Source organism: Marmota monax, unplaced genomic scaffold (assembly GCF_021218885.2).
Source record: "Marmota monax isolate L192 unplaced genomic scaffold, Marmota_monax_Labrador192_F-V1.1 WCK01_AAM20220418_F8-fsc00097, whole genome shotgun sequence".
Lineage (NCBI taxonomy): Eukaryota > Metazoa > Chordata > Mammalia > Rodentia > Sciuridae > Marmota > Marmota monax.
This window is the reverse complement of record NW_026694162.1, coordinates 5,105,419-5,130,927: the sequence shown is the minus strand read 5'-3', so window position 1 is coordinate 5,130,927 and position 25,509 is coordinate 5,105,419. Positions and strand designations below refer to the sequence as shown.

At 37.7% G+C, this 25,509-nt stretch overlaps 1 protein-coding gene across 2 annotated transcripts in view; it reads right to left on the bottom strand.

Moving 5' to 3' along the window:
• The window catches only part of Mcc (MCC regulator of WNT signaling pathway), a 466,079-nt gene that overhangs the window by 352,865 nt on the left and 87,705 nt on the right, over positions 1–25,509 (bottom strand). For both annotated transcript variants that reach the window (XM_058585985.1, XM_058585986.1), the window contains exon 2: positions 7,644–7,891. In XM_058585985.1, coding sequence (XP_058441968.1) covers positions 7,644–7,891 — 248 coding nt within the window. The remainder of the gene's footprint in view (positions 1–7,643; positions 7,892–25,509) is intronic.

Here is a 25,509-nt window from a genome sequence, read left to right as displayed (position 1 = left end):
TCAAATAAAGGCTCTGTTGGAATCGTTAACATATGAAACTATCTAAGGCTGGGATTTTTTTCTTTTAAACCCCAGAGTCTTTCCTAATCACAAAGAAAAGCACAATTTTCAAAATGAAGTTCCCAAATGGTTATAAGGAACTTAGATGGTTTGCTTTCTGTATTCTGTATCAGGCAGCGTACAGAAAACTTCACAACTGTTTGGTATAATAAAGGTGTCGCTTTTCTTGGGAAGAGAAAGGCCTAAACTAACAGGAATTGCCCTCAGATCTCCCCTCAAGACCCTGGGGACCATGTGTCTGTCATTTCAGGGAGTGAACTCTGGATGGTAGTGTTCTTTTTAGTTTGCAATGTTGGTCATCAAAACAAAGTTTTCTAAATTAAAGTTGCTGGGGACTCAAATAATTATCTTTTTTGACAGGGGACCTTAGTGTTTTCCACCCCTTGATTGCCCTAAGCTCTGTGGCTAAGAGCCTCAGTTTCCTCCTCTATATGAGATGATCCTACTCTAAAGGATTAGAGGGATAAGGATTGTTATAATAACCATTACTTGTTGCAAGCCTACTGTGAATAGGCACTGTATGGGAGTTTTACAAGTAATATCTCACTAAATCCTTTCAATTAAGCCATAATGTACATATTATTACTCTGATTTTAGATATAAGAAAACCCATGCTCAGCATCAGGAACCTAGTGTAAGTCCCGTGGCAACTTAGTGGTGAAGATGGTATTTGTCTTTTAAGCACATGACATAAGTGCCTAGCAAATCCTCTTGTATGTAGTACATATTAGTAATTTTTAACTATTTCATTGTTATTGCTATAACTATTGCATTATATAATTGATGTCTGATATACACAGAAAGATTTAGAAATGTTACTGATAAGGTGACTTAAAGTGGATATAAAAATCTATTAAGACCTAGTCATTCAGGTACCTTCGTTTTCCCCCAGAGTATATTTGAGCAGACAATGTAAGGCCTAAGAGAAGTTTCTAAGTAAAAGTTGATGGTCAATTAAGTTTGGGAAATGATATATATATTTTATTATTCTCCTAGAGATTCGCAAGAAGCATTGCCATATTAAAGGCTCTGAGGTATTTTGCAGTAAAGAAAACTATTAATCTACTTTAACTCAAAGTTTGCAAATTATTTGACAAAGGAATTTTTTCTCTACATAATATTTATGACCATCCCTTGAAATGACTGTTCTGTGGAAAACACTTGGGATCAATGAATCTATTGAAATTCCTCTTCCAAGTTGTGCATGTTGGAATGTTTTGACAGGTCTTCTTTTTCTGCCAACTCGACTCCCTGCTGTGGATGTGCTGGGAAATGTCAGGGCTGACGATAAAGTTTTTCTGACAGTTAACCGTTAAGCCTAAGTTTTTCCTACACTTTTCTCATGACAGTCCAACATTCTTTCCGCTTCCCTCCATTTTGTAACCACAGGTCAAATCCCAGCCCTTTCTTGCAACTTCTGTTCACAGTATTTCTCAGATCTCATTTTGCCCTGTATTTTCTGTACCTATCATTGGCTCCTCATATTTTGTTAACTGTAATTTAAATCCTGTTGCTGGGGTGGGGAGGGTGTGCCTTAGTGGTAGGGTATGTGTTTAGCAAGGGTTAGATCCCTAATCCCATAAAACAAACAAACAAAAAACTAACCTTATTTAATTTGTCATGAATATATATTAATTAAGATATCAGTGTCTGAAAATGTACCTTGCACTTCTGTCTATCCCTAAAAGAACACATAAACAGTGGCATTGCTCAATTATTCATTCATTCCAGAAATGCATTGAGCATCTCTCACCTGTTGCAGTAAACAAGTCAGTCAAGGTCATCAGTACTCTGGAGGAAACTTCTTTTTTTTTTTTTTTTTTTTTTTTTAGCAGTACTGCATGTCAAACCCAGGGCCTCCTGTTTGCTAGTCAAATACTTTACTACCAAGCTACACCCCAGCTTTTTAAATTTTATTTTGAGTCAGGGTTTCACTAAGTTGCCAGACTGGCCTCAAAGTTGTGATCCTCCTGCCTCAGCCTCTGAGTCACTGGGATTAGAGGTGTGCACCCACCATGCCTGGAACTCTGATGAAACTTTTATTGTACTGGGGGAGATAGACAAGTAAGTGTTCAAGTGGATAAATAATGTAATGTCCCCAGTACCACAAAAAAAAAAAAAAGAATTACTCTGACTGCAGGGTAGAGAATGAAATGTTGGGGTCAAGGGAGGAATTAGTCCAATTACATGTTATTTTAGTAGGAAAACAAGTTATGATGACAATTTGGACAAAGGTGACAGCAAGAGAGAAAAAGAACTAGACAGATTCTAGGTACACTTTGACAAGAGAGACTATGGGACTGACCAGCTTGACCAGACTGGTCAAGAACAATATTCTTGGCTGCAGATATATCCAAGACAGTGCTATCTCACAAGGAATGGGCCTGGGAGGAAGAGAAGGGAAGGGAATTGAGTTCTTTTTTTATTGTATTGAGGTTGGGAGGTCTATAAGACATCCAGGAAAATGTGTCAATTTTACCTGATTCTGGAGCCCGTGGGAAAGGGCAAGATGATACACATACACATACCTATGTATCATCCCACGGAGTTTTATGAAATCTTTTACTGAGATAACATAACTCCACGTCATCACAAAATTTGTGAGTAATACAAGGAAAGGGTGGGAGGAGGCTGAGAAAGGGAAGCTACAATAGTCAACAGAATCCCAGAGAATGCGGCATCAGGAGTTGGAGAGAATAAAACATGCAGCTAGAAAAAAAAATTATATGTGTGGTGAATAGGGAGCCTACATCCTGGGAACAAATTTTTACCCCTCACACATCAGATAGAGCACTAATCTCTAGGGTATATAAAGAGCTGAACAAGATAAGCACACACACACAAAAAACAAATAATCCAATCAATAAATGGGCCAAGGACCTGAACAGGCACCTCTCAGAAGAGGACATACAATCAATCAACAAATATACGAAAAAATGCTCACCATCTCTAGCAATTAGAGAAATGCAAATTAAAACTACTCTAAGATACCATCTCACTCCAGTAAGAGTGGCAGCCATTATGAAGACAAACAACAAGTGCTGGCGAGGATGTGGGGAAAAGGGTACATTCATACACTGCTGGTGGGACTGCAAATTGGTGCAACCAATTTGGAAAGCAGTATGGAGCTTCCTTGGAAAACTGGGAATGGAACCACCACTTGACCCAGCTATTCCTCTTCTCGGACTATACCCATAGGACCTAAAAACAGCCTATTACAGGGACACAGCCACATTAGTGCTTATAGCAGCACAATTCACAATAGATAAACTGTGGAGCCAACCTAGATGCCCTTCAGTGGATGAATGGATTAAAAAAATGTGGCATTTATATACAGTGGAATATTACTCAGCAATAAAAAAGAATAAGATCATGACATTTGCAGGGAAATGGATGGCATTAGAGAAGATTATGCTAAGTGAAGTTAGCCAATTCCAAAAAAAACAAATGCCGAATGTCTTCTCTGATATAAGGGGGGTGACTCAAAATGGGGTTGGGAGGGAGAGCAAGGGAGGAAGATTACCTGTAGATAGGGAATAGGGGTGGGAGGGAAAGGGAGAGAGAAGGGGAATAACATGGATGGTGAAAGGAGACCCTCATCATTATACAAAATACATGTATGAAGATGTAAAAAAAAATAAAAAAATAAAAATAAAAAATATTTTAAAAATGTAGCTAGAATGAGGGAGTGGTTTGCTGGGTCAAATGCCAAAGATCTAGATGTGGTCAGAAAAGGAACCATTGGATTGATCAACATGAATGTATCCAAGAGCAGAATCCATGGTGAGGACTGAAGATGGTAGAGGTGGGTTGAAGGAAGAAGGAGAGGTCAGGACTGATGACCCTTCAATGTAGGCAAGCTCTTCAAAAAGTTTTGCTGTCAAGAGGAGATGAGAGACAGGTGCTGTGATACACACCAGTAATCCCAGCAACTCGGGAGGCTGAGGCAGGAGGATTGTGAACCTCAGCAACTTAGGGAAGTCCTAAGTAAATTAATGTAACCCTGTCTTAAAATAAATATAAAAAGGCCTGGGGATGTGGCTCAGTGGATAAGTGACCCTGGGTTCAATCTCTGGTACCAAAAAAAAAACAAAGGGAGGTGAGAAGTGGGTCAGTAGTTACGGAGGCATGGAGCCATGAGAGGGCTTCCACCCACCCCAAGATGGGAGTTACTGGAATTTATCTAGAGTCAAAAAGGTTAATGCCAGCAAAGAGAAGGATAAATGAACACAAACATCTCTGTTTAATTATTGTCAACTTAAGAATGTATTTGATTCACATTAAAACTGAACAGGAGGTTATTTTCCAATAAATGAGTTGTAATGGTGACAAACTGTAGGACTTAAAACCTGGATGGTAAGGATAATAACAACATTAGTTTTAAGTGTTGCTGTGCTTTGGATATGGTTTATGTGTTGGAAATTTAATCCCTGCTGTGAGATATAAAGAGGGTAAAAACTTAATCTATAATGTTTAGAGGTGAGGCTTTTGGAAGGTGATTAAGATTACATAAGGTCATCAAGGTGGAGTTCTGATGATTGAATTCTGGTGGCTCTAAAAGGAATCTGCCAGCAAGAAGATCTTTACCTCCAGAATTGTGAGCTAAATAAATCTCTTTTCTTTATAAAGCTACCCAATCTTGGATATTTCATGATAGTAATACAAAATGAACTAATACACATATTTTTAGTGATCACTCTCTACCAGGCATTATTTTTATGTGCTCACATATATATTAGTTCCTCCAAATAACAATAATTATCCCTATTCTAACCTTGGGGAAACTGAAAGACAGAGGTCAGGTTATTTTCCTAGTGTCATGTTGGCAGAAAGTGACAGGAACAAGATTCACATGGAAATAACCAGACTCTGCAGCCTTAACCACCAAGACACTGGTCAGAGGTTTCATAGCTGTCTGCATTCCCTCAGTTCATGACATGTGTTATGATTCACCTCTTCTGTTACTCTTCTTATTTACTTGCTTTCTTTCTTTTCTTTTCTTTTTTTTTTTTTTTTTTTTTTTTTTGTATTTGTACCAGGGATTGAACCTAGGGGCACTTAACCACTGAGCCACATCCCCAGCTCTTTTTTATATTTAACTTATAAACAGCATCTCACTGAGTTCTTTGGGGCCTCACTAAATTGCTGAGACTGGCTTTGAACTTATGAGCCTCCTGCCTCAGCCTCCCAAGTGGCTGGAATTACAGGCATGTACCACCATGCCTGGCTTATTACTTCTTCTTTCCCTAGTGAATCAGGGTATATAAAAAGAGGAAAGAGAATTTTTTTTCAATCCTTTCTCTGGTTGGGTCAATCTCAAGAGATGGTCAAATCAGGTAGATGATGTCAGCAGCATTTTAATTGATTCCTTACAGAACACATATAAATATATACTATACATAAAAATACATTTTGACATTTAAGCAGTATACTCTTTCCCACAAAAGTATTTCTTCCATATTCAGATTTGATACACATTTAGACATTATCTTAATGATTGTATAGTATTCAATTATTGGGATATTCCACAGTTTACCCAACTTGTAAATATATATGTGTGTATGCTTATGTATTTATATAAGCAATTCACATTCTTGGCAAAAAAAAAAAAACATTAGAAAATACAGCTAGGCAGAAAGAATTCCACTCATTCCTTATGTAATAATTATTTATGAAGTATCCATTTTATGTCATGCAACCATTACGAATCATGCTTTCATATTATACAAAAGCGTGAAGAAAATGCAATGGTTTTGCAAGAGGCAAAACCATACAGAAGAAATTAGTTATACAAAAAACAAGAAAAAAACAGGACTAGAGCTCTAACTTAGTGGTAGAGCTCATGTTTTGCTAAGAGCCAAGTATATGATGCATGGCATTTTTGGTCGAAAGGTGACGTCAGCTAGCCATTGAGATGATATGATTATGTTAAGATTTGCATTCATATGGATATTGGACTCCTGCTGTTCACCTAGGCCGGCTACGGGACTCCTGGAGAGTTCCCATTGGTTGGGGAAGTACAGTAGGCGGGAGTTCCGGGGGAGGAGCACTCTCTGCGGTTCCGGGAGGAGGCCGCGTGGATGTTTATTAGCACACAAGAAGCCCTAGGTTCAATCTCAGCACCAACCACCCCCCCCCCCCAAAAAAAAAAAAAAAAAAAAAAAAAAAAACCCCAGGAAAAACAAATAAATAAAGAAGGAAAAGAAAGAGATAAAAAGGAAAAAAAAAAACTATTTAAAAAAATCATATACACACACAGAGAGGAGAGACAAGAGTGGGAGCCAGAGCTCGTGCCAGAGAGACCCCAGAAGCCAACATGCCAAACACAAGCTGCAGTTATCATTTCTGGAAGGTGAGGTTAAGGAGGATTTCCAGATTTTTTTCTACTTGCCTTTACCCCTTGTTTTTCTATAATGAACATATATTACTTCAATACTCAACAAAATAAAAGTTATTTCAAAGTTCACTACTTCTTCATATTCTGAGAGCACATGCATTACCAGTCACTTCATCGACTGCCAAAGTGGAATCCACTAAGGTAGCAGGACATTTTTTATTGTTTCAATTACCGAATAATAATGTTCCAAATGATTCCACTGTCAGAGCATGCTCAGGGTGTGTGTGTGTGTGTGTGCACGTGTGTGTATACATAATTATTTGTGCTAATTAGTATATACATAAAAGTAGTATATGTAGTGTATAGTCTATATATTAAAACAACTAATTGGAGCTTTACCTTGTTGTCACTAGATCTGCACATGTATATTAAATCCTCTCTTCCTCCAGATGACAATAATTGCCCACATTCTATACCCAAGAAAACTGAGACAGAGAAGTCAGGTAATTTGCCTTGTATCATGTTGACAGTGAATGAAAGAACCAGAAATTACACTTAAACAGAAAAGAAGATCCAAGAGACATTTTCAAGGGGAAAGAGAAAAAATATCCCTGACGCACAGGTAGAAAATTCAGGTACTTTTCTGTTCCTTTGTTCAGGCTACTCTTTAAGATGCCTCTTTTCTTTTTATGATGTAAAATTTCAAACATCATAAAAAATACATATAGTTGAGTACCCCAAAATACGTGCAGGATACCTCGTGTTCCTGTCTGCCAGTCTCAATAATTATCAACAATATTAGGACTCTCTCTCCAATTGCTTATCTTGTACCAGAAAGACACAGTAATACCTCTGAACAGAAAAAGGATTCTATAGAGAAAAAAGTTTTAAGATTAAATAAAAAAAGAAATGACCTTTAAAAACCTTTGCACTAAGTGGTGAGAAAGTCCCCCAATAATTCCTTAGATGTGCTGATGTAGTTGCCACTTTTCCTACCCATTCCTCCATCTTTTCCATAGCTACTTGAATGCATTATTACACCCAGAAAAATGGGAGAACTGAAATAAATCCACAAAGTCCTACCATTGGGTAGAACTGGGGAAATGTCTAGTATTTGCCCAGGGAAAATGCGGCCAGGAGGACAGTCCAGGAGCAGTGGACAGGAGGCTGGGGAGATCACTCTCATTACAGGGATCACAGAGCAGGGCTGGCAGGTCACGGTCACATGCCACCTGGTTGTACCTACCCAAACTGTTGTCACTGCTTGTGGGCCAGGAAGCAATTCTATCCCTCAGTTTCTTCTTTGTACAGGAATTGTCTGATTTCACAGAAAGGTCTACTTCTTCCTTCCTAATTTCTCTAACGAGCTGCATGCGACACCGTGTAAAATCCTGAAAGGAGATCTTGCCGTTTTCATCTGCGCCCAGTTGGTTCATGATCTCCACCACGGACTCTTCCATATTCAACTGGCGACAGACCATCAGCAAGTCATTTCTGCAGAGGGGATTGAAGAGAAGAAAGTGTGTCAGGAGAGACCTTGGAGCTGCAGAAAGTGGTCAATGAAAAAAAAAAAAGGAGTAGTTCTTAAATATATTTGCACATAGTAGACCTATTTTCAACTTTCTCGATGCTTCCAGAAAAGTGGTAGTATACCCAAAAGAATCTGTTTCATCTGAGTTATTCTAGACAAAAACTCCATTGTTATTTGGTAGAGTGAGGCAATTTTAATCCTTTGTTCTCTTCCTGTCTCCACTCTATTTCTTTTGAAATTGAAGAGCTTAGAATTTTTTTCTTTACACCTGTAGAGTGCAGCACTCTGATCTCTCCCCAGGATAGAGTTTCAGGACATAGAAAAAACATTGTTTAAATTCTTGGCAGAGTCCAAAATTTCCTCAAGTGGTAAAAGAACAACAGAGATTTTAAATAGGCTCAATTCTCAGCTTTTTGGACCACAGATAATTTTAGTTTTTCTTTAAGATATTTTCAATCTTCATTTTCATGATTCAGTGCTCACCTACCTCTGGTGTTTCCTGTTATTCTATGAGTATTTTCTACCTTCCGAGCAGCGATGGATAAGCCTGGACTACAGAGCAGTAGCCAAACCCCAGATATCTTCCAGGACCAAATGTAATATAAATACGTGTAGTGGGTGGATCTAAGGCAAATGTGTGGATTTGTTGGGGTTTTGGGCTGGACTAGAAAAGTGTAACCAGTTTATAGAGTCTTGTATTAAGGGGAAAAAAGTAAAAAAAAAAAATGGAATAATAAGAACACCACCACCATGCTGACCAGGACTTCTAATTCAGAGGACATCATGATCCCTGACATAAAAGTCTTGTTGTTTTCTCTCCACCTAAACTCCTTTGGGCAACATTTTGTTCATACTGCTTCAATTATAAATCTCAATAAAGGTCAAAGAATTATAGGATTTAAGAGTTGAAAGAGACATTAGACATTTGTCACAAGCAAAGCTTAATAAAGCTAACAAATTATGCTCATCACAACAGACCACCAACGTTCAGTCATTTTGAGAACATGACATAGGTTTGATGTCTGAAAACTAGCCATGAAAAATAAGACCACCTCTTGGCACTTTCTTGGGAGGATTCCCTCATACGTGTAAAACTAATAAAACTTTCATGATTTTCTTTTGTTATTGAGTTTTTGCACAGGCTCCCAGATCTAGCCAGAGAGCCCACATAAGAACTGAAGAGTAGGGGTTATTGTCGTTTTCATCTTAAATGTACCCCAAAGGCTTGGGTGTAAAAGCCTCACTTGCCAGTCTGTGGTGCTTTTCTGAAGTGGCAGAAACTATAAGAGGTGATGCCAAGTGGGAGGAAGTTGGGTTATTGAAGGTGGGCCCTTGAAGGGGATACTGGAACTTTGGCTCCTTCCAGTATCTCTCTTTGCTTCTTGGCTGTCATGAGCTGAGTAGCTTTGCTCCAGCACACATTCCTCATTATGGAGGAATGTGTGCTGGAGCAAGTTCAGCCCAGTTCTGCCTCACCACAGGCCCTCCAAAATGGAACCAAGTGACCATGAACTAAAACCTCTAAGACCATAAGCCAAATAAACCTTTCTTCCCTTTAAGTTATTTTTGCAGGCATTTAGTCACAGCAATGGAAATCTGACTGATATAGGGGTTGAGGGTATCTCTCTCCTACAATACTTACTCTTTATTGTATTTTCCCATAAGTTCAAGTCTCTAAAACCTTCTTAATTTATGCTAGGTCTATGACCCTAACGTTTTAGCTGATCACTCTGCTTCCATATGACATCCCATTTTTATGTTCCATAAAGAATTTTAATACACATCTTTTTTCCCTCTAATATAAACATATTTCTCATATGTACATATATATTTGTAAAAAGACGGATGGGTAGATGAATAAATATGTGCATGGAAGTGAGTATAGAATTTATATTAATTGGAATTTTCCATTTGTCTACAAATGTTATACATCTATATCTTTGCTTTAACCTTAGAGGCCAGGACACTCATGGCAGGCGTGTCCTTCCCCATCCCTTAACTTCAGGCTTGACATTGAACTGGTTTGTCCCCTGGGATGTCAATGGACTTACATCTGTACAGTTGGGCTTGCTCCCTCCTACTTCTGCCGTTGATTTGAGAAGAACACACCATGGTAATTATAACTTCTCTACCTTGAGTTGCAAAATAAGCCACCCTGGCCAACCTGCAGACTCAGAGCCTAAGAGCCTACTCCAGCTACCCACAAGATGTGTGCTCAAGAATAAATTCATACCTATCAAGGCTAATTATTCAGCTGAGATTTTGTGATTGTTCCTCAGCAATAACTAATTGATACACCAAAATAAGGTAATTTTAAAAAATATTTTCATATACTTATCTGTTTTTGTCCTCTCCTATGTACAATCTGCCTGAAATTCAGCTGGATTCATGTGAGATTTAGGGGTAGTTTTAATTACTAATGCAGAAATGAAAACAGAAAGAAAGAAAGTGTACAGATTTGTCTTTGGGTATAAGGTGCACATCATGTTTTCTAAAATAAGAATCTATACTGGGCACGCATACTCCTGTAATACTAGCAGCTCAGGAGGCTGAAGCAGGAGGATCTCAAGTTTGAGACCAGCCCAGTCAACTTAGAAAGATCCTGTCTCAAAATACAAAATACAAAAATAAATAAAAAGAGATGGGGATGTAGCTTAGTGGTACAGTGCCTCTGGGTTCAACCCCTGGTAGCGCGTGCGCACACACACACACACAAAAGTAAAATCCAAAAAGAATTTCTTTTTAACATTTTTAGACAACAATTTTAAAAAATGAAACTTGGTCAGAAGTAAAAAATGTTTTCTACGTTTCAAACAGTCAAATGATAAGATGTCAGTAATCTCTAATGATAAGAATATGGCATTTTTCATGTTCTTTTTTTGCCTGCCTGTATTTTATAACGTTCTGTAGTAGTAGTAATAGTAATGTAATACTTTCATAAGTTGACATGTCACTTTAGGTTTTTAAAAATGTGGACAATAATAGTACCTATCTCATAGGGTTGTTCTCAAGATAAATGAGACACTGCATGTAAAACATTTAACATAGGACTTGGCACATATTAAGTACTCAATAAATAGTAGTCATCATTATGACTATTTTATAATTATTGATCATAGATCTTTTACAGTGTCCCAGTTTCATGACTAAGGCTTTTGTGATGAAGCATGAATTTCTCAGGGGGATAAAACACCTACTGACCTGAAGTGAAAACCTCATCGAGCAGGACACTCTGTCCTGTCCACACAGACCTCCTTCCTCGCTTCCTGGGGCCCACTTACTACATTGGGTTCCCCTGGGAGAAACCCATTCTGTCCAGGCTTGAAAACCCCCATTCTATATTAAAAAAAAAAGCAGCTCAGAAAGAGGATTTGTGTTCTAGAAATGCCAACTCAAAGTAGAATATGTAACAATGCGTCATTTGGTAAAAAATGTGGTCAATGGGAGGCTGATATGAAAGATCAAAAACCAAAGTACACTGCACTATGCTAATACATTAAAAATACATTAAATATCAGCATACTGCAATGCATCAGATTGTAATCTATGAATGGTAGTAGCAGTTTTTTGTTTTTGTTTTGGTACTGGAAATTGAACCCAGGGACACTTAACCACTGAGCTGCATCCCCAGCCCTTTTTATATTTTATTTTGAGACAGGGTCTTGCTGAATTGCTTAGGGCCTCACTAAGTTGCTGAGGCTGGCTTTGAACTTGTGATCCTCCTGCCTCTGTCTCCTGAGCCCCTGGGATTATAAGGGGTGTGCCACTGTACCTGGCTAGTACTAGTTTTTAAAAACTAAATTAAACTGAAATTCTCTCAGAATAGAGAAACAAACAATAACAACAAACAAGTATGCAGCGGAAGTACTATTATCCCGATTTTTTAAAAAAAGAAGTAAGTCTAGAGCCAGGTGCAGTAACACGTACCTGTAATCCCAGCAGTTTGAGAGGATGAGGCAGGAGAATCGCAAATTCTAAGCCAGTCTCAGCAATTTAGCCAGGCCCTAAGCAATTTAGAGCCTGTCTCAAAATAATAAAATAAAAAGGCCTGGAGATGTGACTCAGTGGTTAAACGCTCCTGGGTTCAATACCTGGTACCCCCCCACCCCACTAAATTTAGAGAGCTTGGATCTCTAAATTTAGAGAGCTTGGATCGCAACCAGCATGTTAGGCTGGTAAAAATGGCCCTTAGTGCTGAGCATGGTGGTGGATGTATGTAATCGTGGCAAGTCTGGAGGCTGAGATAGGAGGATCACAAGTCCCAGGACAGCTTCAGCAACTTAGTGAGAACTTGTCTCAAAATAAAAAAAGAAAAAGGACTGGGGATGTAGCTCAGGGCCAAAAGCACCCTGGGTTCAATAAATTGTAACCATTGTGACCTGTGATCACACCCCTTTGCAATATTTCTTTGCCATCCCTTCTCTCATCAATAAGTGGAGGCTCTTTTCCTGCCTTTGAACCTGAGTTGTCCTTGAGATGTGCTTTGACTAATGGAATGTGGCAGAAATAGCCACATTCTAGGCTTTCTAGACTTTAAGATACCTGTGACCTCCACTTTCAGCCCCAGTGTATCCAGCTCCATGCAGCCTGGTAGTCCTCTGAGGACCACAGTAGTCTCTTTCTTCTGATAACACTTTGGTGTGCATGTATAACTTTGTGACAACTTGTGGATAGTTGTACTAAACTTACATTTCTCTCTCTTTTTAAAAATTATCTTTGCACGGCTGGGGTTGTAGCTCAGTGGCAGAGCGCCTGCCTAGCACATGTGAGGCACTGGGTTCCATCCTCAGCCCCACATACAAATAAAATAAAGTTATACTGTTCATCTACAAGTACAAAAAAAATTTAGAAAAACTATCTTTGCACACTTTAATTAAGCCTTATCTTTTCAACCTACCATGGGTTCCTGGAAGCAAGGATTGGTCCTATATGAATATCTTTTGAGACTTGTGCCACACCCTGCACGTCATTTTGCACACAAGAAGTCCTTCAACATATTTGTTTCAATGGGTTGATTCATGAACTCTCAGAATTTAAAAATGAGCACTTTTTTTGAAGGGGATCCCCGCTTTAATATCGTTGCATATATACCTTGTTGTATTTTCTTAGAATTCAGCACACAGAATGCTCAGAAAGTATGAATGGTCCATGGAACCCTCCAAACAAAACCAAAAACCCCACCACTGAAAAAAGAACACCAGTGGTCCTGTAGCTGGAGTGATAGAGCAGCATGATGGCTTCTCTGCCCTGGGAGAGAAAAGTTTCTCAGAGGAAGAGCAATAAGCTGGGGTTGTCCAAAACTAAATAGTACTGTGGGGAGTTATTGCAGTAGCAAGAACATCATCACATGAGGCACCTGCCTCCAAAACAAAAGCTTTTTGTGTATTGCATGCATGTTCCCCTTAGAGAGAGGGACACATCGTGAGAAATGTGTCACTAGGGTGATTTCATCATTGCATAAACATCATACAGTGGATTCACACCAATGGAGACAGCTTCAGTGTCACTAAGTGATATATGCTCATGGGACCATCATCTGTATATGTAGCCCATTGTTGACTGAAATGTCATCATGCAGTGTGTGTTAAGTCAGATTTTTGTCACTGTGAAAAAATGCCTGAGAAAATCAAAACTTAAGGGAAAAAAAGATTTATTTTGGCTCACAGTTTCAGGACTTTCAGTCCAAGGTCAGCCAGCTCCATTGCTTTGGCCTGGGGTGGGATCATCGTGGGAGAGTGTAGAAAAGCAAAGCTTCTCAACTTTTTGCAGCCAGGAAGTTGATAGAAGAGCCAGAGAGTGAAGAGATTGGGGACAAGGTGTATCCCTCATAGGCATGCCCTGATGTCCTCCAACAGGGCCCTAGCTCCTAATAGCCCAATTGGGTACAAACTCCAATCAATCAATCAACTGATAAGGTTAGCACCCTCACTGTCTTAGTCAGCTTTATGCTTCTGAGACCAAAAACCACTGAGAGAAGGAAAAGTTTATTTTGGCTCATGGTTCAGAGGTTTATTTATTTTTAAATTTTTATTTCTTCTTTTTAGTTATATGTGATAGTAGAGTCTATTTTGACATATTTATACAAACATGGAGTATATCTGATTCTAATTTGGACCCCAGTCTTGTGGATGTATACAATGGTGAGATTCACTGTGGTATATTTATATATGTACACAGGAAAGTTATATTAGATTCATTTCACTGTCTTTCCTATTCCTACCCCTCCCTTCCCTTCATTCCCCTATGTCTAATACATTAAACTTCTATTCCCTGCCCACGCCCCGCTTGTTATATGTTAGAATCCACATATTACAGAGAACATTTGACCTTTTTTTTTTTTTTGGAGTGGCTAATTTCACTTAGCATGAAAGTCTTTAGCTCCATCCATTTACCTATAAATATCATAATGTCATTCTTCTTTATGGCTGAGTAATATCCTACTTGAATATACATACCATAATTTCTTTATCCATTCATTGTTAATGCACATCTAGGCTGTTTTCATAGCTTAGCTATTATGAATTGTGCTGCTATAAACATTGATGTGGTTATGTCACTGTACTGTGCTGATTTTAACTTCTTTGGATATATACCAAGGAGTGGTATAACTGGGTCAAATGGTAGTACCTTTCCTAATTTTCTGAGGAATCTCCATACTGCTCTCCAGCATGGTTGCACTAATTTGCAGTACCATAATGTATGAGTGTTCCATGGGCTGTGTGTGTGAGCTATGAGCATTTGAGCACATGAGGGGACTGGACTGACATTGCTTCTCTGACTGGACTGTGCGACATATGTGTCCTTTTCGCTGGCTCTGCCTTTGATCCCACACAGCACCTGAGATTGGTGTGGCTTTCCAAGATGTCAGTCAATCTGCTGACCTCAAGACATCACCAAGCAACCCCTGGAAACCTAATCCCTTGCCTTATTTGGGTTGAACTTTCTCGAATGTCTTTCTCCTCAATAAATAGGATGGTTTCAGATGTGTTCTCTTTCTTTCCAACAGACTCTTAAGGTGGAGAACTCTTACTGATTCTGCAAGCAAAAGGAATTTCTGTGTGCTGTGTGCTTCTTTCACTGTTTTCTCAGTTATTGATGTAGCCAGCTCTTGTGAACCCAGCTCAGGTTGCCAGCCCAGCAAGCTGGTGATACCCCACATTCTCACCAACATTTATTGTTACTTGTATTCTTAATAATTATCAATCTGACTGGAGTGAGATGAAATATTAGTGTACTTTTAATTGCTATTACTCTAATTGCTAGAGGTGGTAAATATTTTTTAAATATATTTATTGACTATTTGTATTTCTTCTTTTGAGAAGTTTCTATTTAGTTCCTTTGCCCATTTACTGATCGGGTTATTTGTTTTTTGGTGTTAAGCTTTTTGAGTTCTTTATATATCCTGGAAATTAATGCCTTATTTGAGGTGCAGGTGGCAAAGATTTTTTTCCATTCTATAGGTTCTGTCTTCAAGCTTTTGATTGTTTCCTTTGCTGTGAAGAAGATTTTTTGTTTGTTTGTTTGTTTTTTTAATTTGAAACCATCCCATTTACTGATGTTTTATTTTACTTCTTGTGCTTTAGAAATCTGTTAAGGAAGTCAGTTCCTAAGCCAACATGTTGGAGTGTTGGGCTTACATTTTCTTTAATAGGTGCAGGGTTTCTGAGTTTTGTGCAAGGTCAGAGATAGGAGTTAAATTTCATTTTACTACATGTGGATTTCCAGTTTTCCAAGCACCATGGTTCAGAGGTTTAATTCATGGTGTGCCAACCCCATTTCTCTGGGCCCAGGGTGAGGCGGTACATCACAGTGCAAAGGTGTGGTGGAGGAATGTTGTTCCATTCATGGCATCCAGGAAAGAGAGAGAGAGAGAGAGAGAGAGAGAGAGAGAGAGAGAGAGAGAGAGAGAGAAGAGAAGAGAAGAGAAGAGAAGAGAAGAGAAGAGAAGAGAAGAAGAGGGGAGGAGTGAATGGAGGGGAAAGAAGGGTAGGAGAGAGGATAGGGGAAGGGGCTGTAGGGAATACCCCCAGTGACCCACCTTCTTCAGACACTCCTCACCTGCCTACAGCTATCACCAAGTCAGTCGATTCAAACTAGGATGGACTGATTAGGTTACAGCTCTCACAATCCAATCATTTCACCTTTGAACATTCCTGCATTAACACAGGAGCTTTTGGAGAACACCTCATATCCAAACGGTGATCCAATCACTTCCCCAAAGCCCCACCTCTGAACACTGCTGCACGGGAACCAAGCAGATCCAAACATAACACAGTGCATGACTACGCATCAGAAAATAAGCACTCAATGTAGAAAATGATGACAAGAAAAAAGAAGACAATATAAATTACATTTCATTGCTCTACCCAGTAATAGTCACAGTGAATATATTGGTGAATGTCCTAAAATTTTGGTGAACATTTCTGCCTCTAAATCATCACTATTACCAGTACTCTAAAAGATGTTTCAAGCTTCTTGATATTCATACATATATGTCCTATCTTTAGAGTACACCACCATGGTGTGAGAAAGAAATAGGCTCCAGGTTATAGCAGAGGCCCTGGCTCAGTGGGTAAGACAGTGTTTAGTTCTGTAGAGAGCACCAGAAACCAGGTGGTAGAACTGAAGTGCAGCTGAAGATGGATGCTTCCAGCTCAAAACTGCGTGGTTTTCAATGCACATTATTACTTTCTGTATATAAAAATCTTATTTTTTCCTCTTGATTGTTATTCTTCCTCTAACTTACAAAGAAAATGAGTGGGAAGTGAAAATTCAATGAAGCTATTTATCATTCAAGGAAATTCACAGCCTTACATCAGGGAACTATAATAGGAAAGATGGGCTTTGGTCTCTCAGGTGCAGGGGACGAGAACACCACTATTCTTTCCCACGATGACAGTAAATTCCAAACCCAGTTGGAATGAAGAATAAGCGAAGGCAATTATTATGTTTATTAATTTTGTTATATGCTTCTGTTCAAAATTCTTAACTGAGACCCTTGGATCTAACACATGAACCCATAGTTAAAAGACCCAAAATAGATTCTCATGAAAAAACAACTTCTTCCAGTTGGGTCCCACCTCCAAATAAGACATTCCAAAAAGCTCATGTCTAAAAGCTTATTTGGCCCCTGTTTAATTTGAGTCACATAAAAATCTTATTTAGAAGACTACAATTTCAGTTCCATAAATATTCAGATTTTTTAATAAGAAATATATTATTAGAAAACAGGTTTCTGAGCTACAGTTGATAATTTCTACCTACAGCTGCTGTCTGGAGCAAATCCATTTGCCTTTCATTGTTACTACTTAGTCAAATAAAGTACAAGTCAAAGAAGTAAATAAACACATGAACCCATAGGTAAAAGAACCCATAGTTAGAAGAGATTTTGAACGTTAAGAGATTTCAATATATTTCAAAAAGGTATAAAAGAGATGGGAACATGTTGATTTCCTTGCTTGGAAAATGTAGATATTAATGATGCCAACCTCATAGGTTGGTTGTGAGGATATCCTATGAGGTTGGCATCATTAATATCTACATTTTCCAATCGAGGAAATGAAGGAACAGGGGTGGTAAATAGCTAATCCAGATACTTATCAATAGAAAATATATCTAAAAATTGAGGTAGCATTGGGCAGTGAAATACAACAACAGAATGGAGTTTTTGAAATACATATAACATCATAAATCTCCTAAAGAGTAGTGAGTAAAATCCTCAAACTGAAGAATGACTTGAATGACAGTATCTATCTAAAAACATACAAAAAACTACTATACATTTCATGTAGATCTACACATAAGCAAGCAATAAAAACAAGGTCAGGAAGGATAAATGTCTGCTGCAAAGTGGTGAGGGAGAGAGGGGAATAGGGTTTAGGAAAAGAAAAATGGGTTCAACAGGCATTTATAATGCATTAAAAATTACAGGCAAATATAACATTAACATCTCTTCAATCTCAATTATGGTATATAAGTATTCATCATATCTTCCATAATTTTCAGAATTTTAAAACATTTCTTACCACAAAAACCAACATGTAAAAAGTCAACTTGAAACAAATGTGGTTCAAGGCCATGGTAGGAGAGGAAAGCCAAAATAAAACATGCCACTCATCTCAATAAGCATTTACAGGACATGCTGCTTGGAGTTAAGTGAAGTTAGACTATCCAAAATGGCACTTCAGGATTTTTGCTCATCCTTACAGAATATAGCACATTGGATTATTTTCCTATGAGAACATCTGGTTTTTCTTTCTTTTTTCTTTTTTTGGTACCAGGGGTTGAACTCAGGGGTGTTTAACCACTGAGCCACATCCCCAGCCCTTTTTATATTTTTTTCTAGAGACAAGGTCTCACTAAGTTGCTTAGGGCCTCCCTAAGTTACTGAGGCTGACTTTGAACTGTCTTTCTCCTCTGCCTCCAAAGCCTCTGGGATTACAGGCATGCACAACTGAGCCCGTAGGGCGTGTGTCCCTACACAACTGCAACTGTGCTCAGCTGAACATCTGATTTCTAAAAGTGGAATTACTCTTTGTTAAATGGTTCATAGTTTTCAGAACATCCCTTGAGAACTATCCATCAATTTATTTTTTTATTTTAGGGGATTTAAACTTTTAAAATTTGTTTTAAAATTAGTTATACATGACAGTAGAATGCATTTATGCACTTTGATATATCATACATAGATGGGATATAATTTCTTACTTTTCTGAGTGTACATGTTGCAGAATCATATTGGTCATGTAGTCACATATATACATAAAGTAATAATGTCTGTTTCATTCTACTATCTTTCCTATCCCTACATCCTCTCCTTTCCCCTCCCATCACCTCCCTCTACCTAATCTAAGGTAACACTATTCTTCCCTAGTGCCCCCTGCCTTTTTGTGAATTAGCATCTGCATATTAGAGAAAACATTCAGTCTTTGGTTTTGTGGGATTGGCTTATTTCGCTTAGCATGATATTCTCCAACTCCAACCATTTACTGGCAAATGCCATAATTTCACTTTTCTTTAAAGTTGAGTGATATTCCATTGAGTATATATACCACATTTTCTTTATCCATTCATCTGTCTATCCATTCATCTAGGGACACTTAGTTTGGTTCCATAGTCTAGCTATTGTGAATTGAGCTGCTATAACCATTGATGTGGCTGCATTACTGTAGTATGCTGATTTTAAGTCCTTTGGGTATAAACCAAGGAGTGGGATAGCTGGGTCAAATGGCGGTTCCCTTCTGAGGAATCTCCACGCTGCTTTCCAAAATGACTGCACCAATTTTCAGTTCCAGCAGCAACGTTTGAGTGTACCTTTTTCACCACATCCTTGCCAACATTTATTGTTGCCTGTATTCTTGATGAATGCCATTCTGGCTGGAGTGAGATGAAATCTTAGAGTAGTTTTGATTTGCATTTCTCTAATTGCTAAAGATGTTGAACACTTTTTCATATATTTGTTGATCAATTGTATTTCTTCTTCTATGAAGTGTCTGTACAGTTCCTTAGCCCATTTATTGATTGGGTTATTTGTTTTATTTTTGGTGTTAAGTTTTTTGGGTTCTTTATATATACGAGAGATTAACGCTTTGTTGGAGGTGCATGTGGTAAAGATTTTCTCCCAATCTGTAGGCTCTCTCTTCACCTTATTAATTGATTCCTTGCTGAGAAGAAACTTTTTAATTTGAATCCAACCCATTTATTAATTCTGGATTTTACTTCTTGCGCTTTAGGAGTCTTGTTAAGAAGGTCAGATCCTAGGCCAATGTGGTAAAGATTTGGGCCTATTTTTTCTTCTGTTAGGCGCAGGGTCTCTGTTCTAATGCCTAAGTCTTTGATTGACTTTGAGTTGATCTTTGTGCAGGGTGAGAGATAGAGGTTTAATTTCATTTTGCTACATATGGATTTCCAGTTTTGCCAGCGCCATTTGTTGAGTAGGCTATCTTTTCTCCAGTGAATGTTTTTGACATCCTTGTCTAGTATGAGATAACAGTATTTATGTGGGTTTGTCTCTGTTTCCTCCATTCTGTACCATTGGTCTATAAGTCTATTTTGGTGCCAATACCATGCCAATTTTGTTACTATAGCTCTGTTGTATAGTTTAAGTTCTGGTATTGGGATGCTTCCTGCTTCACTTTTCTTGCTTAGGATTGCTTTAGCTATTCTGGGTCTCATTTTTTCCAAATAAATTTTATGATTGCTTTTTCTATTCCTATGAGAAATGTCATTGGGATTTTAATAGGATTGCATTAAATCTGTATAATGCTTTTGGTAGTATGGCCATTTTGACAATATTAATTCTGCCTATCCAGGAGCATGAGAGATCTTTTGAGGTTTTCTTCAATTTCTTTCTTTGGAGGTTTTCTTTAATTTCTTTCTTTAGTGTTCTGTAGTTTTCACTGTAGAGGTCTTTCACCTCTTTTGTTAGATTGATTCCCAGGTATTTTATTTTCTTTATATGAGGCTATTGTGGATGGAGTAATTTTCCTAATTTCTCTTTCAGTGGATTCATTGCTGATGTATAGGAATGCATTTGATTTATGATTGTTGATTTTATATCCTGCTACTTTGCTGAATTCATTTATTAGTTCTAGGAGTTTTCTGGTGGAATTTTTGGATCTTCTAGATATAGAATCATGTCATCAGCAAATAGTGATAGTTTTGAGTTCTTCTTTACCTATTTGTATCCCTTTAATTTCTTTTGTGTGTCAATTGCTCTGGCTAGTTTTAAGAATGATGTTGAATAGAAGTGGTGATAAGGGGGCATCCTTGTCTTCATCCAGTTTGTAGAGGGAATGTTTTCAATTCTCCATTTAGAATGATGCTGGCCTTGGGTTTAGCATACATAGCTTTTACAATGTTGAGGTATGTTTCTACTATGCCTAGTTTTTCTTATGTTTTGAATATGAAGGTGTGCTGTATTTTGTCAAATGCTTTTCCTGCATCTATTGAGATGATCATATGATTCTTGTTTTAAAGTCTATTAATATGGTGAATTATGTTTATGGATTTCCATATGTTGAACCAACACTGCATCCCTAGGATGAAACCCACTTGATTGTGGTGCACTATCTTTTAAATACGTTTTTATATACAACTTGCCAGAATTTTATTGAGAATTTTTGCATCTATGTTCATCAGGTATATTGGTCTGAAGTTTTATTTCCTTGATGTGTCTGTCTGGTTTTAGTATCAGTGTGATATTAGCTTCATAGAATGAGTTTGGAAGGGTCCACTCCTTTTCAATTTCATGGAATAAGTGAGGAGGATTGGTGTTAATTCTTCTTTGCAAGTCTTGTAAAATTCAGCTGAGAATCCATCTGGTTTTGAGCTTTTATTGGTAGGCTTTTGATGGTGTTTTCTATTTCATTACTTGAAATTGATCTGTTTAAATCATGTATGACCTCCTCATTCAGTTTGGGTAGGTCAATATGTCTCTAGAAATTTGTCAATATCTTTGACATTTTCTATTTTATTAGAGTATAAATTTTCAAAATAGTTTCTAATTATCTTCTGTATTTCCGATGTGTCCATCGTGATATTTCCTTCTTCATCTTGTATTTCAGTAATTTGAGTTTTCTCTCTTTTTCTCTTCATTAGCATGGCCAGGGGTTTATCTATTTTATTTATTTTTTTCAAAGAAGAAACGTTTTGTTTTGTCAATTTTTACAATTGTTTCTTTTGTTTCAATTTCATTGATTTCAGCTCTAATTTTAATTATTTCCTATCTTCTATTGTTTACGGTGTTGGTTTGTTCTTCTTTTTCTAGGGCTTTGAGATATAGTGTTAGATCATTTATTTGTTGACTTTTTATTCTTTTAATGAATGCACTCAATGCAATAAACTTTCCTCTTAGTACTGCCTTCATAGTGTCCCAGAGATTTTGATATATTGTATCAGTGTTCTCATTTACCATGAAGAACTTTTTAATTTCATCCTTGATTTCTTCTACTACCCATTCATCATTCAATTGTGTATTATTTAGTCTCCATTTGTTACAGTAGCTTCTATTTTTTATTTTATCATAGATTTATAATTTCATTCCATTGTGGTCTAATAGAATGCAGGGTGTTATCTATGTTTTTTTGTATTTACTGAGAGTTGCTTTGTGGAAAAAGATATGGTCTATTTTATAGAAGAAGCCATGTGCTGCTGAGAAAAAAGTATATTTGCTCGTTGATGGATGAAATATTCTATACATGTCTGTTAAGTCTAAATTATTGATTGTATTATTGAGTTCTATAGTTTCCTTATTTAGTTTTTGTTTGGAAAAATCTGTCCAGTACTGAGAGAGGTGTATTAAAATCACCCAGTATTATTGTATTGTGGTCTATTTGAATCTTGAAAATGAAAAGGGTTTTATTGATGTACATAATGCTCCATTGTTTGGAGTATAAACATTTATAATTGTTATGTCCTGCTTACATATACTTCCTTAAGAAGTATGAAATGTCCATCTTTGTGTCTTCTGATTAACTTTGGTTTGAAGTCTACTTTATCTGAAATGAGAATGGAAACCCCTGCTTGCTTATGCAATCCACAGGAGTGATAAGTTTTTCCCCATCCTTTTACTTTCAGCCTGTGGACATCTTTGCCTATGAAGTGAGTTCCTTGAAGATAGCATATTGTTGGGTCTTGCTTTTTAATCCAATCTGCCAGCCTATGTCTTTTGATTGATGATTTTAGGCTGTTAACATTCAAGGTAATTATTGAGATATGATTTGTATTCCCTGTCATTTTGATTTATTTCTGGTTTTGGTCTTAGTTTCTCATTTGGTTGAATGTACCTTTAGTGTAGATCCTCCCTTTTCTGGTTTTTGCTTCTTTTTTTTTTCCACTTCATCCTCATGGAATATTTTGTTGAGAATGCTCTGTAGTATAGGCTTTCTAGTTGTGAATTCTTTTAATTTTTTTAGTTGTTGTTTATCATGGAATGTTTTAATTTTATCTTCAAATCTGAAACTTAACTTCACTGAATATAAAATTCTTGGTTGGCATCTGTCTTCTATCAGAGCTTGAAATATATTATTCCAGGACCTTCTAGCTTTGAGGGTATGGGCTGAGAAATCAGTTGAAATCCAAAATGGTTTCCTCCATACGTAATTTGATTTTTTTCTCTCACAGCCTTTAATATTTTATCTTTATTCTCTGTGTTAGTCATTCTCATTATAATGTGTCTTGGTGTGGGTCTGCAGCAATTTTGTACATTTGGGGTCCTGTAAGCCTCTTGTATTTGATTTTCCATTCCATTCTCTAGGTTTGGGAAATTTTCTGCTATTATATCATTGAAAAGACTGTGCATTCCTTTGGTTTGTATCTCTGTTCCTTCCTCTATTCCGATAACTTTTAAATTTGGTCTTTTCATGTTATTCCATAATTCTTGGATGTTCTGTTCATGGTTTCTTACCATCTTCTCCACATGTTTAATTCTGCTTTCAAGATTATGTACTTCATCTTCATTGTCTGAGGTTCTGTCTTCCATGTGGTCTAGTCTGTTGGTGAAGCTTTCTATTGAATTTATAATTTGGTTTACTGATTCTCTCATTTTGAGGATTTCTGCTTTTTTTTTTTCATGATCTTTATTGAAGTGGTCTTTTACTTCCTGTACTTTTTCTTTGATTTCGCTCCTTATACTGTCCTTTATGTCACATATCAGTTTAACTATATACAAACTGAACTCCTTCTTGGACATTTCTTCTACTGTGTTATCAGTGGCTTCTGTTGTTAAAGTATCTTGGTTTGTTTGGGGCACTTTATTCCCTTGTTTTTTCATGTTGTTAGTGTTTTCTCATCTAAAAGTATGGACCTAAGGCAGGGAATAAAAATAAATATAAAATAAAATAAAATAATATAAAATAAAATAAAAATAAATTCTACCCTGTAGACCTATAGTGTCCCTGAAGGTTTCCAGCACTTTGCCTTTACGAGTAAGACCAATATCAACAGCACCTAGTGTATACAATATATAGCCTTAATGTATTAGCTCCCACTAAGGCGTCTACTGCTTTCTCACATTAAACCAAAATGATGAGTTCAATAACTATCTATAGTACAAACAGAATATTTGTTAAAAATGATTTACCATTTCAAATGGTGGATGAGAGAACAGAGGTAGTATAATATGCAGTATTCCTGAGGGAGGAAGAGAGAAGCTAGAAGTAAAAAATCAGAGGAAGAGTGGAAGAGGAGCCAACAGAGATCTGCTGTTGTTTGGAGAAAAGTTGGAAAGAAAATAGACAAGAGATTGGAAGAATACAAACAAAGAGAAAAAATTAAAGACACACTGGACCGGCAGTTCCCAGCTGGAGTCCCCAGACAGAGGCTCTTGTGGTGGTAAATCTGCTGACACCTAGGCCCCAGGCCCTGCCTAGTGTCCCAAAATGGGTGCAGCCACATGCAACCAAACCTGGAGTCTCTCCTGAAGCAGTCCTCTAGGCCATGGTAGCAATAGTAGTGGTGGTAGTTGTTGGTCAACAGCAGCTGCAGCTGCAACTGCAGCTATGGGGGCAGAGCTATCAGGCGATCTCCAGGGGTCAGCAGCAGTGTCTGCTTCAGTTGCATCAGGGGAAGTGGTTTCTTCTGTGGCAGCAGCACGCAGAAAGAAGACCTCCAGATGCTCTCAGGCTGGCAGCAGTGCAATCATAGGCAGTAGCAATGGCGGTAGCAGTGCAGACAGCAGTTGATTGACAGGAGACTTCCAGGTCAGCAGCAGTGACCACAGAGGTAGAATCAGAATTCTGGTCCAAGGTAACCAAGACCATGCCCAAAGAAGAGACCTCCGAGCCGGCAGCAGTGTCTGCCGCAGCGGTGTCTGGGCCATATCTATCAATTTATAGCCCCACCAGTGGTGCTTTTGCTATCTACACTGCAGGTGTATTTGCAGAGAGTCTAGTCAAATTCCTGACCCTGGGAATAGTCTCTATGTCTTCCCTCTCTTTTTCTGCAAAGGCATTCATTCTAAGTCATCCCAGAGACACACTCGATCTGCAGTGCTTAACACTGACTATGGCTACTTTCTTGCTATAATTGCAGAGTTGAATATATGTGACAAAGATGAGATGGCCCATAAAACCAAAAATTCATACTATATAATGCTTTGTAGAGAAATTTGCAAGCCTGTCCTAAACTGCATATTCCTAAAGGGCAGGGTTCATTCTTGTTCATCTTTCAATCTCTAAAACCTGTAGGTGCTAAATAAATACATAATGATTAAAGAAATGAGTGGGTAAATAAAACATTATACTTGAGATAAAAGAAGTAGAAAGATAACATATGGGAACCTTAAATCCCATTTGTTCTTTAGTGTTTGCATACCCCTATTTGTAAGTACGGATAAAAACAAAATAAGTTTATATCATTAGGTTTTTAAATATCTTGTAGTATGTATGCTGGGCTCCAGGAGGTTCCAGTGGTGCTGAACTCTGGCCACACATCACAGTCACCTGAAGTGATTAAAACATACTGACACTCAAGCCTCATGGCCAACAAAATAAATCAGAATGGTGGGGTGAGTGGGAGAGAGCAACATCAATACTGAGACTTCCAAGTGATTCAGAGAACTTCTGTTCTGTACCAGAAATTA